At 34.8% G+C, this 19392-nt stretch overlaps 1 protein-coding gene across 1 annotated transcript; it reads right to left on the bottom strand.

Moving 5' to 3' along the window:
* Window positions 1-1443: 1443 nt before the first annotated feature.
* Window positions 1444-19263, bottom strand: LOC139977581 (uncharacterized). The gene is made up of 12 exons (XM_071986979.1): window positions 19134-19263; window positions 18050-18139; window positions 16479-16787; window positions 15679-15990; window positions 14449-14613; window positions 9552-9601; window positions 9079-9124; window positions 7129-8768; window positions 5284-5465; window positions 4992-5056; window positions 3655-3754; window positions 1444-2996 (listed from the first exon to the last, which is right to left on the bottom strand). The coding sequence occupies exons 2-12, from the start codon at window positions 18117-18119 to the stop codon at window positions 2972-2974; spliced, it is 2964 nt and encodes a 987-aa protein (XP_071843080.1). The 5' UTR covers window positions 18120-18139; window positions 19134-19263; the 3' UTR covers window positions 1444-2971.
* Window positions 19264-19392: the final 129 nt, after the last annotated feature.

The following is a 19392-nucleotide window of genomic DNA, read 5'->3' as shown; positions in this document are numbered from 1 at the left end:
ATATTTCCTACGCGAGGCAGGCCTTTGAAAGACAGTACGATACAAAAGATTGTGCCGTTATGAACAATGTAATGGAATCTGAACATGTGTGGGAATCTGAACATGTGTGGGAATCTGAACATGTATGGGAATCTGGTTGAAATAGCTGCACGTTTCTGGTGTAACTTTATTGTATAGATAGAAATATAAAACTGTGTTAGTTGATCCCATCCTCAGAAAAAGATCGAAAGATGCGAAAATTAATGACACTATGGACAAAGAACACTAGTGTCGATACACCAGATATCCCTGAGAAGAAAAGAAAAAAAAAACGTTTGCGTGTGGGATTCAATTATGCCACACTTTGAGCTTTCTAACGGCAAACTCTACTCATTATGGAATGAATTTCTCAAATTTGTCAACTCTATCTTAACCTACCTTTTGCTATTTGTAACTATATCCCTACTTCTAATATTTTATTGACACTTTTGACGACCGTTAACCTATAATCACGTACTACATAAGAACATGAAATGTAATTCAAGGTAGAAGCTAAAGGCACCTGCTAGGTAAATGCTAACTTCACTTGCGCCATGGATGTAATATTTTAAATTTTGTGTACTCAGTATATATCTCAGTAATTTTGTAACTATTTGATCAAGTTTACAAATGCTAATGTTAAACAGACTAACTTTAACAATCTCTGTAAAGTCAAAACGAGATTGTTGTGTATACAATCGCGGTTATTTTGGATCGATTTTAGGAACTCTTAGTCAGGGGTTCCCTAACTGGGGTACATGAATCATAAGGGGGTGCGTGAGTCCATCTCAGGGGGTCCGTGAGACGTTTTGAAAGTTAAAACTAGAGTACTTTTTGTTGAACTAAAATCTGATGTAGCATATAATTTAGTAATGTACAAAAGTTGGAAGGTTAAAATGTTCTCCAACTGGGGTCTCAGTCTTTGTTCTGTCTTTGTCTTTGTCCTTCAGAACAAAAACTGAGACCCCAGTTGGAGACCACGTTAACCTTCCCAACATATCATTAATTGTCCCTACAGGGAATGTCTTTTTCCTTCTCTAGTTTATTCCCTACCCCCTTCGCTTAATACTCTCTTTGTCCCTCCACTGTATATCTCCTACCTCTCCTCTTCCCCTGTTGGTTTCTTTCTTTCTTCCCTCCATCCGTTGTCTACTAATCCCCTTACATTTATCTCTTTGTGTTCACCATGCTCATTAACCTGTCTGTATTTTTTGCGTGTTTTTGTCCCTTCTGTTACTGTTACTTGTCATTTAGCCTTTGAAGAAGATCCTGCTAGGATCGAAACGTCAGGCCAACTTACTTTTACACTTTCTCTTACACAGGCTCTCTAGTGGATAAGCAGTTTGTTCTCAGTTTTATTTTATTAGATATTGTATCTGAATATATTACATTGATGCTATTGAGAAAGAGAAAGAGGACATACAATGGTTATTATTATATGTATTCTAATGTTTGAAATCTTCACGTATACACCTGGATATGCTTGAAAATGTTTACATGAGATATAACTTGACGCTAATGTTTGGATGAGATTTATGTACTACATAGCTTAAAGCATAGGCGTAGGAGCGTAATTTGATTTGGGGGGGGGGGGGGGGGCTGTAACGACTTGTCCGAAAAATATAACCAAAGTTTTTCGCGCGCTCCGCGCGTGTTCAACATCACAATGTGCGTATCATATAGGCATTCATCGGTTATTACATCACCTGCCAATAACAGCAATCATTTTCCGTGTTGTTACCCTTCCATATTGGTTTTAATTATTAAGGAAGTCGTTACAATAATAATGATAATAATAATATAAGTTTAACTATTGGAAAACATTGCAAAATATTTTTCTTTCAGTTGGTGCCCGAAAAATTCTCAGCATATTGTCCGAATTATTCCAAAAAATTGGTCGGGGGACTGCAGCCCCCCCCCCCCCAGTAACCCGCCTCGTACGCCTATGGCTTAAAGTATAGTGAATGAACATGCTGAAAGGAAAAACATTATTCTAAATATTACTGAAGTATATTCAAATAAAAAATTAAACGCTTACCTTTCTTTTGTATCAAAATTGCCTTTGCAAATCAAAATATTCACATTAGTTCTTGAACTTATATGTTGGTTCATTTTCATGAACCAATTTCAACACTAAAAGTGTTAGTAAGTTGATGTAATATATAGTTTATAAGCTCTAAATATGATTATGATAAGCGGTTTCCCTTCTGATGTGTTTTCCATTTCTATTTACATGTCGAACATTCCCAATAACTCGAATTAACAGAAATTCCATCTCTCTAGTTTTAATGAGTCTTTTCTGTTTTCGTCTCACTTTGTTCACCACCTCCTATCCACATTTGTGTAAAAGTTAAGTCAGGCAAGAATTATTTCTCAATTGATGATCAACATATACCTTAGAATGTAACATTTTACGGCTAATCCTTTGTTATGTTTTTGATGGAGGACCTCAAATACTCGCCTCTGGCCTTCTGTACAGGTTCATGCCTTAAGCAATCTGGCCAGCCAAATTTTGACAGCTTGCGCACGCCACTAGTTATGGTAATTACTTCACAAAACATTATCGAAAGAGTCTATACTTTATAAAAGTCAACAGTCACATAACGTTATAAATGTCTCAGTTAAGCTGTGTAATGCATTTATATGAAAACACTTTCAAAGGCGCTCATGCTCGAAATAGACTTGCGATGCACTGAATCGTCCACAACAGTTTGTTTGCTGCAAATTGTGAAGTTTCTTGCACGATGTATGGCAATTCCTGTCACATCGGATCACGATATAATGTTCGTCCCTTCAGAGTGTGACATAAAAACAACGGTGTTATTATTTGGAAAGATAGCTTTATTGTTTCTTTTCCTTTTGAAATGCCCGATTTGGTTCACCAGTTACCCGTTATCGAGATGGGGGCATTCCACATCACTCCATATATTTAGACAGGTCTTCTTGCAATCATTTACGTATAAGCTGAAAAAAATTGCCTGAAAGATAAAAGAAATCAATAAATTTATGCCAATATGCTTTCTCGTGATTCAATAAGTGTATCAACTAGGTCCTTAATTACAGCTTACACGAGGTGACACTGTATTCTATATGCTATGAAAATGACAACTTCGTTTACGGAGTTCGTTCACCTGGGTACCATCATATCAAGTACTGATAAATTTCTATTAACTTCCAAAGTTTTAATCAAAACATTGTATGGTCATATGACATTATAAAATATGGTAGTCACAATCAATATCACATGAATTAATATTTCAAATGAATACAGCGAAAATTGTAGGTATCTCGTGTAAGATCTATCTTATTGCAATAACTCCAAGTAACAGTTTGTATCACATATGCAATGGTGTCAGTAGTTCAAATTATGTTTCAGATGCCTCAAACATACGTCAAGGATAATGAAAGATAATCACCGTTCAGTTATATTTGCAGTCCAGTTGAATAAGTTGTAAAAAGCTAAAGTATGTAATATGCACGCTTATATCCATTTACATAAACGATGGAAGTAGACGTAAACTATTCTAAAAACACTGTTTGGGCATGTAAGGTTTACCCTCATGACATCATTCCCTGATTCTACTCTGATTCTGTGCGGTATAGATTACCATATGAAAAGGTTACCCACGTATTTACCCTTTAGCAATAGCTGTTCCGGAAGGTTTCATCCAAGTCCCGCTTTCGAGGTCCAAAATTTGGTCATTTCCTCTGTCGCTTCCATCAGAGTTATACGCAACTATAACACAACATCGATCAACAACAAGTTCACATTTGATATCAATGATCGGCCTAGCTTTTTCACCTTTCAAGGTCGGTAAATGTAGCATCTGCAGTCATAATAGTAGCTGTATAATAACTACAGTTAGATAATTAGTAAAGCTTTTGTGGAAAAGCATCATATGTTATCTGTACATTGTTTCACATTAATTAGTTTTATTAAACGAAATTGCACCTATATTTCCATCTTATATGTCAATAACACGTCACGCATTTATGTGTTTACAGTATGAACTGCTCTACCAGCCTAACTGGTCGTCGGGTGTGTCTAAACCACCGGTGAACTTTCACGCTCAACGCGCTTCCTTACATATGTACATACATCGGTAATGTGCATATTGGCCACAGTATACAAAGGCAAATATTCACATTACATACATTCTCCAAATATGACATTATCAGATATGATGGCCTGATATTATAAACCTTGAATCCAATGCGATGTCTAAGTCACTCTTTGAATCTTAGACAACATGGACAATGATCTATTAAAATAAAGATACATCCAAAACGAAACATTGTCTTTCAAATGTAATTTACATATCCACTGAATAATGTAATGAGTATACATGCTGGCTGAGGAATAACGACGCGCGCATTGTTCCATACACGCACATTATATGCAAATATTGTACTTTAGCGTGCCTCGTGTAAAATTGAATTCTTCATCGAGATAATCACGCAGATCCCTATGATCTTTCAGTTGGTTTAATCTTCAACTAGAGTTTAATTTTAAAGATAATAATAAGACAGCAACATGAAACGAAAGTCATTTATAACAAATCTTATAAGTAATAGTGCACGATGGACAGCTATTAAGTCCTGTCTTTGGTATTCTCCTGAAATGAGACTTCTTACTCAGCTGGTAAGAAAACGAATCGCGCCAATTATCATCAAACTTATGAAGTTGTAAATATGGGTCTCATAAACAAGCCTGAAACACGATGGAAAATCTTTATCTAGTGGCTGTGTGGAAAGTGATTAAGAAAGTAGTCGTTTTTTAATGATATTTTCGGACAAACAAATCCCATGTTATTGACAAATATAGTTAGAACTTTGACATGAAATGATTAACCCGCAGTTGAACTTGTTGATGATTAAATCAGATAAATTCCCTTTTAAATTTAGTCATCCAATATTGAACACCACTTACCGTTATAAACAGAGGATTAAAGTTACGTAACTTTTAAACTTACTTGTAGTATTGCATTTGATTATCAATTCGGAGTCAATCTTTGCAGGAACATTGCCTTTCAAAAATCTGCAAAAATGAATAATTAATAGCACAAAGAAAAAACTGTTGGTTGATAGTTAGGAATACCTAGCAAATTACAAAATAATATTAAAGTTAGTCATACTATGTAGCCACTAAGTATGGCACAAGTTTGTTTTAAAAAATCATGTGTTTGGCTGTTAGTTGGTGTTAATAAATTCTTCTGTCACAACCAAACTTGAAGGAAGGCTAATGATAAATATAATCTATCTTACCTGATCCGATTATTGACATTTGTGGCCATCGCCCACAAAATAATGTTCACGACCGTATGACTACTTTCTTTATTGACGTAGGAGAGATTACGCAATTCAACGGTGTCGACCATAGGCAACGTCAGTGACAGCAGGAATTTCAATGGGCACTCTGCACCGATAGATATTGAGTCAAAGTGTAGCTTCGAAAAAATAAAAATAATACAAATTTTAATAAAACGTCGACCAACTCATAATGGAATAACTCACATGAAAATTGTTAAATATATTATAGCTGACGTATTCCTCTCACGACATGGTATTAATAAGTGTAATTGGTTTGCAATACAATATGTGTCTGTGTGTGTTATTCACAACATCATTCTATATGCACTGATTGATAACCGGTTTCTAGGTGAATCAAAGCATAGCTGGAAAAAATGGGATTAGTCGTCAGTTTAACTATTCTCTGAATGCAAGATTTACAATTACAGAGATGGTCAATAAAATCAACAGCCTGCTAATTCCAGTTAAAAAAACAAAAACCCTCTACAATGCTTAAAAAGGTATAAGCAAATCTAATTAAAGTGATATTATGCGGAGCGTTACGTTAGATGGTGACTTACTTTCTCTATATGTAATGTCATAAACGACTCACATACCCAATTAAGAGACACACCAAATCATTCCTTGTAATTGTTCACTATTAACAAAATAAACCTCTCTTTTCAGTGTGACAAAAACAAATGACACATTACAGGGCCATTTGACCTGCATTTCTAGAATAGCCGAATTAATATTATATTAGATTTTCTAGACTAGCAGAATATAAATTATATTAGATTAAAAGAAGTCAGCTAGATATCTATATGAAAAAGCATTGGGCCGTAAGGAGGCCTGTTTTGCTTAACTTAATACACGTGTATTATCGGGACTAGCCGGCAAGGATACGGATTCAACGGTTGTATAATTATTTCCTGTTAAATTTTACCTTTCACTTCCTTATCGTGAAGGACAGGTTATTATGTAATCGTGCAGTTGTTGTGTGTAGAGAAGAAGTTACATCCCAACCAGCAAACTTTCCTGCCGAAACCCAGTTAATTCTTTGTATGTCTAAGCCTTTACCTATATTGCATTATATTGATGAAACATGCCATTGACAGAAAGAGTTTTGTACTACTAATAATGAATGCTATTCAAGGCCACTTTGCATAAAACATAAAGTTACACAAAGTCTACACTGTTACTATATATTTATATCATTTCTGAGCACAGATTCCGCAGCAGATTTTTGTAGAACAAATTTTAGCAGTAGCTTTAAACTGCTTGTAAAAGTATAACAAAAACTGTCACTGTGGTCCCAGTCTAAGACACCACTCCCTATCCGCATAATTATGCACTTTTAATGTGAAAAATGTTATCTATGAAACTGGCATTGCATTACTAAGGCAGTGAGTAATTTTGAATGAAACAATATCAGAGATAAGAAGCGAGAATTGTTCGGAATAAACGATGAATTAACACGTTCAATACTATGGCATTACACCAACAATGAAATCAAATACACGGTTATGTAAGTATCCAAAGATTGCCGAGATCCCAATGGGCCCATGTGAAGTTTCAAGGGTTAATCAATTTGGTACTAAAAAGCCGAGATGATAACATTTGTGAAATCAAATGCATCGAAAATAAACAAACATTACAAAAAATAAACAAGGTAACATTGCTGAGTGTAAATTACCCTCCGCTGACAACTGTCATTTGATTTCAAGTTATTCTGACCAGTTTGTATCAATTAAGCCTTTTGGTGATTTGATGGGAATGACTTCTTAATACATATGTGGATAAAAAATAACTTAAACTTACATTTGAACATAAGCACTTTCCCATAAACAGTTTAAAAGCATTCTGATGATATCGCTCATCTAAACGCACAACTTTCATCTTAGAATGTGACGTATAGTTCTGCAAAAGAGTCGACGGTTTGACAGCTTCTGCATTAAGGTGAATATCAAGAATATCCTCAACGTTTTCCGATTCGTACATGCAATCTGTTAATGTATTCCAGCATTCATTTTTTAATAAGAACTTCAATGCTTCTTCTCTCTTTCTAGTTGTAGAAATACCGCATATAAATCGCAATATTCGGGAAGTTCTTATATTTTCTTCTGTCTTGTTGGTTTTTAAAGTTTTTAGGATCTTCTTTAAAGCGTCTAAATCCTCTGAAACAATATATTCCGCAATACAAAACTCTTGAATATAATCATGAGAGAACACATTGTAGTCTGATTTTGACACGCCAACACTATGCAACGATTTGATAGGTTTTATATATCCAATTGATTGAGCCATTTCTATTTCATGAGCTTGAAGACGTGCTTCCTTAAGATCAAAGTTTGTAATCGACTCACCTATTTCTAAATCATAATTTAAAGATGCTATCGCGAGTTTCATACGTAACGGTAGTAGCTCTGTTAACTTAGTTTCGTTACCCTGCTTCTCCTGGAACCTTCTGTCGAGGCAAGTTATGATTGAACTAACTAATGAAGACATCTTGTTAATGTTCAACTCATTGATTGCCCCATTGATTTGAAGTAGCTTCGACATTATGATATGAATAAACATAACAATATACAACGGTGTATCTTTAAAGATTTGCACTAAGTCATTTTGGTCTAAGGTAGAAATTGTTTTTTCTATTATCTCTGCACCATTTTCTTCATTTGTTTCTTTATTTTTTGGAACGTAAGATGAATCATTGAAACCATCTCTATGAATCATTCTTTTCTCACATGGCTTCATTCTTTTGTAATAATCCAATGTTTTACGAACGTATGTTTTTATTCCGTCTGTATTGAATCCTAAAATCTCCACTTCAACGTATGGCTTTCCGTAAATACACTTTGACTGATCTATCGTATGTGATGTAACCCATAACCTCAGATGTGGGTATTGATTCAACATGGACTCGCTCAATAAACGTTTCAATGAAATATCACCAGCTGAGACAACATCTGTATTGCTAGTATTTTCATGTTGATTTATTTCGTCTAATCCATCCAGCAGTAGATGACATTTTCTTTTCAGTATAATGTCACACAGTTGTTCACGTGAGATATTCATATCTCCTGGCAAAGTTTTATGTAATTGTTCTCCAATACCGGCATTAATATCGATTCCTGTCAGTGGCAGGATAAAAAGCATTTCTTTCTTCTGTTCCTTTAGTTTCTTCTTTGACCACTGACACGCTAGATACTGACCAAGTGTTGTCTTCCCATGACCAATATCTGCAATAAACAACGCCCTCTTTATTTCTTGAGAGACCTTTGGATCGAGCAAGGATTTGCTGGTCTTGGTTTCTGTGGGTCTATTCGGATAAGTAACGTGACATATAGTTTCTGTGTAGAGTTCATCGATGAGAACCTTCTCTCCCCATGGCAGTGGTTTTATGTAGCTCATCGACTGATATCGATCTTGAAGATGTTTTATCAACTTTTCTATTTCTCCTTAAACAAGAAAAGTCACACAAGAGTCACGTTAGTTTAGTATTAAGTTTCATCAACATTCTTAATAACATTCATAATAATTGTTAAAAATTAACATTGGTTATAACAAATTGATAATTTTGTTTATAAATTAAATCGATTTTGAAAACAGGATTTGAATTAGTCATGTAACATCATTTACATACTTATACGACATTTTTGTAGCATTTCTGTAGAGGGACAATCCGCCCTTGTTGATTGTCTTGCCTTTACATGTTAGGAGAAAAAAAATAAAATTATCAAGACTGAATATAATGCACTACATCAATACCTTCTGGTATTTGAGATGAATGTGTAAGAAGAGGTTCTGCTGCATTCTGTGGACGATAAAAACATGACAATTAAAGGTTGGAAATAATAGCCTTTTCTGCAAAGAAATCAATTTGATGGTTGAATGTTATTGATAATAAATTTACCTGTTGCATGAAATATAGCGAGTCGTGTACTTTAATATTTAGCAATGCAAAGTCCCATTCAACGAATCGCTATCACCAATGTCGGGAAATACAGCCTACATGCTGATACTCCAAAAGATCTAAGAGCCACTTTATTTATACATTTATTACAAGTAAAATCTGGCTATATTTGATTGGTAAAATCTATCAATATTTGTTATAGTGGTTTTGTGTATAGTATAATTTCAACATTGTAATAAAGCAATATTCATGAAGCACAATAATTGGTTCTTGAAATGTTTTAATATCATCATTTAAATAGTTAGTACTGTATTAATATTATACATACCAATCCAATGTCCCTTTCCTGATGTTCATTTCTGGAGTTGTTATTCCTTCCTTAGAAAGAAAAATGTTTCCAATTTACGTTTAACAATTTTATAATTTGAAATTCCATATCAGAAAGTAATAATATCGTTAAGCCCCGTAATAACTATGTGCGAAAGATGACATCAGTAATGATATTTATATTCCCTCAATCTTACGAAACGTTCAACTAGCTTTATATTAAGCGGAGTACAAATATATGACATATTAAACCCAATCAAAAGAAAAATGTAATTTATACTATGTAACATATCGTCCCCGTTTTGGCGTAGTGACGAATATGCACTTTTGGCGAAATTGAGTTAAATAATGTTCTTACCCATTTCGAGGGTGAAAAATCGATTGAGCCGGGTTAGAAGTTCAAAAAATGTCTAGTTTCTTAGTTATTTCTGACTGGTTTTTGACGAATGTCCATCTAAGGCGCATTCTCGTTTTCACATACTGACGAATTATAATTTCGTCATTATGACCACTCAGACTCAGTAACACAATTTGTCAAAGTTTCTGCGTTTTTGCATAACGACGAATATTACCCTTTGGGACAAGTCGAACATAACAACCATGTCATACTGATTTTAGAACCAACATACATCCATTTGAAAGCACCCGGACTATGGGAAGGTAATATCTTTATTATTTTCACCTCATCTATTAATTAATTAATGCAGTATCTCCTACACGATAGCCTCAATCGTGAAAACGGAATGACCAGTGGGTCAACAATAGTATACCTGAATAGCAGCCTAGTGTTATGATTGCAATACATTCGATGCTTATACCTGTTGCGCGAGTAGCTATAGACAATACAGTAACGCTATTTCTCTACTGAATCAGTGTAACAACAGTGTCGGTACATTTAATTAGAGTTATGTAAATGAGGAAACCCATGGTGTAAGTCAGGAGCATGATGACCATGGATGTAACTTGTATAAAAATTATGAAAAACCACTCAAATTGTAATTGTGACCGACAAGACCACAATACTTAGACCAAGGTTAATTAATTTAAGCCATTCTTAGTGTCAGCCTAACAATACCTTAGGATTAAATAGAAGGAATCCAAACCATCGTAATGAACTTATGTAACGGAGATCCTTGTGATGAACTTATCCCGAACATATCTAAGACCTTTATCTTGCACGGTACAGGAATAAATTGGCATGGAGCTACCTTTTTGCCAATGTTTGATGTCATATAGTGAGACTTGGGATGGAGTGAGGAGGGTGTAGTATACATTAATTCTCTTGGTTTTCTGTCACAGTCTCAATGTAAATGTTAACAGTCCAATACACAAGTACCAGTATTATGACAAGTTAAAACATCAAAACACCAGCTCATTTCCACTTTAGACTTCCTCCAGTCTTCAGTTTCATAGCTATTGGCGGCTCTGCTCTTCATAAACATTAGTCTAGCCTAATTTATAACTACCTTTATCTGGCTAAGTAATACCTAGTGACATAGATATAGGTCACACACTTTTACATGAAACTTTGGAAGGTAGTAGCATAGTTTTTCTACTAAGTATAGAAAATATGCTACAAAGGACGGGGAGGTCGGGTTGCGGGGTCGGGGGATGGGGTGGGAGTTGCGGCGTTAGACAGACTTAGTAGAACATCTGTATAGCACCATTTAGAAATGAGAGAATCTTGGATGTTTTCTTCCACATGCTGAGAAGTCCAGGGTCATAAGGGGAAGTTATACCAGACTTTTTGGAAAAATACACCAAGTCAAAACATGGACACAGAAACCAAATGAACATCACCAAACTGATACACCCTCAGCCCTGGTTTCCATACATTGGGATTATTAACCCATAAAGGTTGCTTGACATAAGAAAGGAGAAGGCACTTGCTGTTCCAGAACGGAAGTTTCAAGCCACTTGAAGAGTCCATATCCATATCAAACGATTGATTAATCCATGATATTGTGTCTCATTAAGATTGTAAGGAAAGAATTATAACAAAGGGTCTTTTTCTTGACTTTTCAAGTGCGTTTAATACTCTCTTGCCAAATCTTTTACGAATTATCAAAGAAACATGGCTTATTCATTGGCTGACACAATTTCTTCAAGGATGGCCCAGACAAGTAAAGTTGGATAAAGGGTTATCGGAAATATTGGAAATAAAGGTTGGTGTGCCTTGGGGTGGGGGGGGGTCCATTATATGCTATATTATTTACTATATATACTGATGAAATTAGGTCAAACTCACACATTTCTATAACAAAATATGCCAATGATATTGCTGTATCATGTACAATTCATAAGAGGTCTGTTGAAACTGACCAATGAAATTTTCAGTGTTCTGTAAATGACATAGTTCCAACATGTGACCGCAAGACTTCATTGCGTAACCCCCCCCCCCCCCCTCAAAAAAAAAATAAAGGAAATTCGTTTTTGAAAATAAACCATATAACATGAAGGTCTCATTCTATCAAGGTCGCAACGTATTATTATTATTATTATTGAGGGATCTGATGTGGCTAGAACCTCCAAAACTGAGTACTGGGAGTATACAGCGACGACAGTTTGACCTTTTCTTGCAAAGCATCAAGGTATTAAAAAAGTATATTACAAAGTATCTAGTGTGGCTTACGTTGTGTCTTTCTTTAACCAAAATGCTAAGGAAAATGTTTTCAATTTTATTATACAACCTGGCACATGTGATCTATACAGTACCTGTCTGGTACCATTTTATATTGCAAAAAAAAGCAAAGAAAAGTAGAATGAAGTTTCTTAAATACACATCATCTATATTAATTTAGAATACAATATACTTTTAGAAAAAGTAAATGCTGCTGCAAGACCTGAGTTTACAAGAATGGCTAATAAGATTAACAGTGATCAAAATAACCTTTTGTATACTGTACTAGAAAGTCTCCTGCACAAATCGAGCGGAAATGTAAGTAATCCCCACAAAATACCGAACGTAGGTTTACAGCAACTCATTTATTTACCGTGCTGCTTTATACATTCCATTCGAGCACTTAGAATGTTTGTTGAAGTCTGTTTGTTATATCGTTTTATGTATTAACTTTTGTATTAGTAGATGTATTTTCTATGATATCCTATCATCTTGAAATTTTCTCCCCTTTTATATTAGTTATTCTTGGACTGTTCGGTATCCATTCATCTTAAAAAAAACCTGTTATATGAGTTATTCTTCTTGTTGAGGTATTATATGACTCCTCTCTATAAATTTTATATGTATACTGGAAGGAAATAAAAAGAAGGAACAACATACTACAGTACAACTTGGAAACACTTGAACAATTGCACAGTTGTTTTCCTTCTTTAAATTTGAGGATTCACACGAGGTTGGGTTGGATATTATGAATGTGCCTGTGAGCGTAACAAAAATTTCACATTCCGTTTAAGGGGATAGTAGGCCTACAGTGGAAAAGCTTCCCAAAGCATTTGAAAGATACTTAGAAACTATTGTCAGAGACATTTCACGTAATACACTAACTTGAAAATGAAGAATTGCACACAATTTTCCGTAGTCTGTAAGCTTTATAAGAGTTCCGAATTAACAGATTACGCCACTGGAATTATTATTTTTGCAACTGCGTGTGTTCAAATTTCATCATATCCCTTCCCCTTCCTCTCCCCATGTGACAGTGAACAATCACGGTGTACCCTAGCTACTACACACAAAAGTGACGAATACAAGTCTGTGACAGGACGAAACTTCAAAATTTAGTTCTAGCATAGTGACGAATGCTTGACGAATGTCTAAAATTAACTGAAAATGACATGACATAACGACGAATATGTTTACACTAAAATTACTACTTTGTAAGAAATTTTTCGATCAGCAACAAATATGAGAACTCAAAGTTCTATTTGTTATATTTAAAATATTGACAACTTTCGGTACAAAAGATCCTTTTTTAATTACGCTATACTAAAGTCAAAATGTGAAAATGTTTAGAGCGCGTTTCATCAAAACTCACATTTTGAACATTCGTCACTACGCCAGAACGGGGACGATATATATACACTGTTAAAATCACAGCGTTGAATGTAAGAAGATGGTTTCATTGTATGACTGCTGAAATATTGATCTGCTTTCCAGTATAAAAATAAGATCTAGTTACTAGTTACAGTGATATCTCTGTTCCAAGTCCATTATTGATGGTACGAGAACTGATTAAACTACCTATAATCAACCCCATAGACGTAAATTACACACACTCACACACAGAAGACAGGCAGCATGTGGGAACCACATTTCCATGATTCTAATAACGGGAACTTAGGCAGTGCATAGCAATTACTGAGGTACAATAACAGTCGAAATTGAGCCAGGATTGGTGGGTTCTGGGGCTGGGGGATGTGGCGTAGCAAGGAGCGGTGCAGCAATGTAAATACGCCCCAAAAGGAAAGTCCACATTTGTTAAAGCTCAACCATGGTGACAATTGTTTCATATTTTGTGCCACTAGATGACCGGGTGTGACACTTTCTGGCATTCGCTGTTGAGGTCAGGTTTTATTTTGATATCGCAGTTTGAAGGGTATCCGGAGAGAATTTTATCAATTGCTTAAGAGGGTCGACTTAGATACTTTTCAGTACAAGTCACGCCGCTGTCTGGAATCATTCTCCAGATTTTAGTTCAGTACTGTAACCTATTTTGTCATTTGGAACGTTGCTATTGGATTTTGCGAGTATTTTCAGCACATTTGGCAGTTGAAGCTTGCAACCTGGCAGCCTGGAAAGACCGTCTCTCAAGGGGTGCTCAGAAGACCGTTGCAGTGTCTGGCGAGCTACGTTTGAAAATTACAACAAAATACAATTTATTTTTATGATCACATATATCTAAAATTTTCTAAATGTACATGTATATTGAATTATTTCTTACCTCTTTTACATACAGTAACACAGACGATAACGACCAAATATATCACTACCGCTGTCACGACGAAGACAACAACAATTACTAATCTAAAACCATCGAAAAAAGCAAATATTTCTTCATCCTTCGCTGTGGCGTCAGTGAGTGTGTCGGTGGTTTGTATGCATGGTGCTACAAGGAATTAATTACAAAAGAAAAACAAGCTTCAAGTTTGCTATTCCTTTTTGTCGCTTTGTTAACATTTTATTTATTTATGTTTTCATTCGTACTTGAGTACTAAGTGAATACAAAATTAATGCATGTTTCGTTTAACTTAACAAACCAAGTGCAACGGAGAAAAAAGTTGGCCCTTGACATTCAGTCAGTTGAGGTCACATGGGAAATACATGTCTATATATATAAATATATATATATATAAATATATATAAATGAAAATCGTTATGAGTTGGAAAATCAAGAACAGTGAAAAAACTTTCAGCCTCCACCGGGATTCGAACCACGGGCCTCCCGCTCTGTACGCGGACACCCTTACCACTAGGCTATGGGCACTGATTGTATGTCCAGAGGTTCGAAACCGGTAAGGAAGGTCGTAATTCCACTGTAGGCGTTTGTCACCTGTATCGAACAATACTAGCTCTGTTTTTGGTGACATACTTTGCCTTACTCTAGAGATCAAACATGATGCTAACCAACTCGAAAATCATTTGTGATTCCTAAAGCCGGATCTCGAAAGAGATACTTTGAACAGACTTTATGTTAATGCAATGGAGGTAAACGACAAAGGCAAATGAATATATATAAATGAAAATCGTAATGATTTGGAGAATCAAGAACGGTGAAAAAACTTCCAGACTCCACCGGAATTCGAACCACGGGCCTCCCGCTCTGTACGCGGACACCCTAACCTTATATATATATATATATATATATATATATATATATATATATATATATATATATATATATATATATATATATAGATATATATATATTTATATATATATATATATATATATAGATATATATATATATATTTATATATATACATATATATATATATATATATATATACACTATACATACTGACACCATGAGTAAACCTTATTCATTATTTGAAGTGAATAAAGCTTATAACTAGAAGACCATGTGTGTGCAGGCATTTGAAACTTTGCATGGAATCACTTAGCTTATTGGCGTTCTAGTTAACATACAAAAAGGTTTTATACAACATTTTACCTGAATAAAGATCCATAGAACTGTCCTTGATCCCAAATATGTTTTTTCCAACGACCGAACATCTCACTGATAGTTTTGAACCACATGTATCCATAGAAACCTCCATGTAAGCAATAGTATCAAACGTATCCGTATCTGTATTATGTCTGACGGTAACATTGTAGAGGTCTTCGTTTTTAATGATTATGCTGACGTTTACTTGAGGACGAGCACCAATGACACTGCAAGAAACATTGTGGTTGGTCTTTGCGTCAGAGCTACAGTAGCAGGAATCACAAAGAGAAACCACCAGACATTCTTGTCGAGGCTTATCTGTGACGAAAAATTAACAAATAGTAACTTGAAGCCTCATTATGCATCAATTGTATCATAAAAATCAGAAGTTATTGTTGGAGAAACCCGAACGGGATTACGGAATACAACTTACACGTTGGGTGGCTTCCAATTGAACAATTTAACTCAAATTTGGATTCTATAATAATCAACACAAACTAACTGATCCTTGACTTTGGAATGTTGTTTGTTACCATTGTGTAGCAAAATGATCACACCATTATTATGTATTATTTATGCAAACTTCCCTGCCTGCAGAGATTATTTTTTCAATCGGCGTTATAGTAACTTGACATGGAACCAAAACTGTCGATGTAGAATGAGTTAATATTCAAGGTACTCGTGACAATCCACTATTGAATATTTTGATATTTGAAGAATGTTTGCCTCAGTGTACGAGTTCATTCGTCATCAGACAAAATGAGATTTACATAAACATTACTTTTCATTCAGGGAAATACACTTACTTGAAAGTTCTAAGCGAACAAAAGCTTCTTCGTAGATTCCATCCTTGTTAAAACTTACGAGCTTGTATAAACCACAGCGCTCTTTCACTACGTCTTTGATCAACAAAGCTCCTGTCTCCGAAATGTCATAGTTTCCTTCTCCAGATTCTAGGATTACTTTCTGCTTGTTCTCAAGTTTTACAAGGGGACTGTCAAACGACGTTTTCTCACTGTACCAGTATACATTACTGACAAATCTTAGCTGACAATCAATAACGACATCTTGGCCGAATGTGGCATACTCCTTCTCATTGCAATGTAGGCCATGAGCTGATAAAAAAAAAGATATTTTGCATATAGCTGTTACAACATAATGGCTTCTTATATCATTGGATTTAAAAGACACGTCAACGCCTTAAGCCAGGTGTCATCATACAGTAGCAGGCTTCTTCGATACAGAGAAAGCCTTCGACAGAATGTGGCACGAAGGCCTACTACTCAAAACCAAAAAATATCATTTCCCGGCAAAGTTAACAAGATGGATTGCCAGATTCCTGTCTCATCGAATCATCAAATTCGAAATTGGTTCATCACCTTATTCACTACTACAACTCATCACTGGTACGTCTCTAGAAAGCATCATCAGCCCCATCCAATGCATCCTGTACGTCGGAAAAACCACTCAACCAGACAACGCCTGCATCAACATTTAGCAATATGCTGATGAAAATGGGCCAGCTACAACCAGACAACCGAATACACAACTGGTGCAATAACTGGAGAATGGAACTCAACCCAACCAAGTCACAGACTCTCCACATCGCCAAACACAACAGATTAAGGAGGCAAGAACATATTTAAATTGATGGAAGTCAAAGTCATTCGAGCTCAAGATAGATGAAAGCCAGAAATCCTTGTAAACACAACATCTTAAAAATGAAACCTGGGATGAACTAATGAATGGTATGTAGATCAAATCTCTGAGGTCAAGTATTGTTTCCGGTAAACAAAGCTTAATAACCTAATACTGAAACTAAGTATGTGGTAAGTACAAGAACCATATTACAATCGAAGTTCAATGTCCATTTGCTGCAAACATAGGTTTGAAAAATTTGTAAACATGAAACCAAGAAAGCTTCAATAATGTTGAGACATCATATGTAAGTCCATACTATGTGGGTACACAACACTTTCGCTTTTTGTGGTCAAAGTTTATGTGAGATTGACATAGCTCAGTCTGAACACGTAACTTGATTGCACATTATACTTTTCATATGGATCCACCCTCTTACGAACAAGAAGCTTGTATGCAATAACATCAACGTTTTCATGCCAAATTTAGCGAGAAAACACTAGAAGGAAGGGGGGGGGGGGACTTTCTTCTGTTATAAGCAATATATTTACAATCACGCATGTACACATTAATGTAATTCTGCTTTATTTTTTACTAATGAATGATTTTTGATCGGATTAATGCTTTATGCATTATAAAAACAACTTTTTCATTTGCAAACGAAATATACATTATACTACGTTAATTGGTTTACGTCATAATACATAACATAGTTGGACAATGGCTCATTTAATCTCACCTAAACTTAGTATCATCGATACCTCTAGATACAAAATAATCTTTTTTATTTCCATCCTTGCTTCTTTCATCGATTGCTGTCAGTGTGAGGCTGAAATGGAAAAAAGATATAGCATCGCCCGAAATATATCGCTACAAGATACACATGTTTGTCTTTATTTCATTGTTTCAGTAATTAGTTAAGAAGAATTTAATTTTAATTTAGAAATTAAGAGGAACATCTCATTGAGTATATTAATATTCACTACAAAAGTATATATACATATATATATATATATATATATAAATATATATATATATATGTATATATATATATATATATATATGTATATATATATATATATATATATATATATATATATATATAAATTTATATAAATTTATATATATATACATGTAAATATAAATATAAATACTCTGGTTATGAGACATATCCATAGACATAATGGTTACCGCATTGGCTTGTTTGGTTTTTTAACACTAGGTGGTATATTGAATAAGAGAGTATTGACTGTTAATTGTGTAGACTATTTAAGATGTGAAATGAAAGTAACCATTTTTTCACAGTACGTTTATGTCAACTTTACCTAGTAGACATAAGTTCAACGTTTAACTTGTGCACCATATTCACCAGGGGTACATCCCAGGTAATATAAACACGATCAACCGCAAAAACATCAAGTTTTAGTTCATTCGTTCTTATTCAATTCTTTATAATACTTGTTTAATTTAGACATCCAATTACCCTCAATTAAGTTGTTATTACGCCATTGGTAATGAAGGGAAACAGAACTGCAGTTTCCTGGTCGATCAGTAAAGAGAATGGCGTTATAACAAATTACTGCAGATATAACTATAGGCCTACAATAAGTCGTCGGCCACTTTGTATAGTTGACGGTCACATGATGACAATTGGTAACTGCAACTCGTACCTTAAGTTATAGCATTTTAGGAAACAAGAATAACCAGACTTTTCGAAATTTGAGTCTTGTCAACCCTATTGATTATATCATTATATCAATTCTAATAAATATGACGTGAATAATGATGAAAACAAGAAAATATTATTCGAGACTGCTGCTTACCTAAAAAATACCAGCCGTGATATTGTGACATGTAAAGAGAAGCTATGCGTTAGGTTATGATAATATTTACATCGACTATAAGTAGTAACGCCACTTATATTTACCACCGTAGTAGTGGTTACAAAGGTCGGTCGCCTTAACTCTATTTGTTGTATTCTGAACATATGATTATCATTGAATATTAAATCTAGATCTGATTGGAGCGATGCCCAAAGGTTTGTTTGGTGTTTGGCAATGATAATAGGTGTGGCCTACATAT

The sequence above is a fragment of the Apostichopus japonicus genome, chromosome 12 (genome assembly GCF_037975245.1).
Source record: "Apostichopus japonicus isolate 1M-3 chromosome 12, ASM3797524v1, whole genome shotgun sequence".
Lineage (NCBI taxonomy): Eukaryota > Metazoa > Echinodermata > Holothuroidea > Aspidochirotida > Stichopodidae > Apostichopus > Apostichopus japonicus.
Note: the sequence above shows the minus strand (reverse complement) of the source record. Positions and strands in the feature narration are given on the sequence as shown.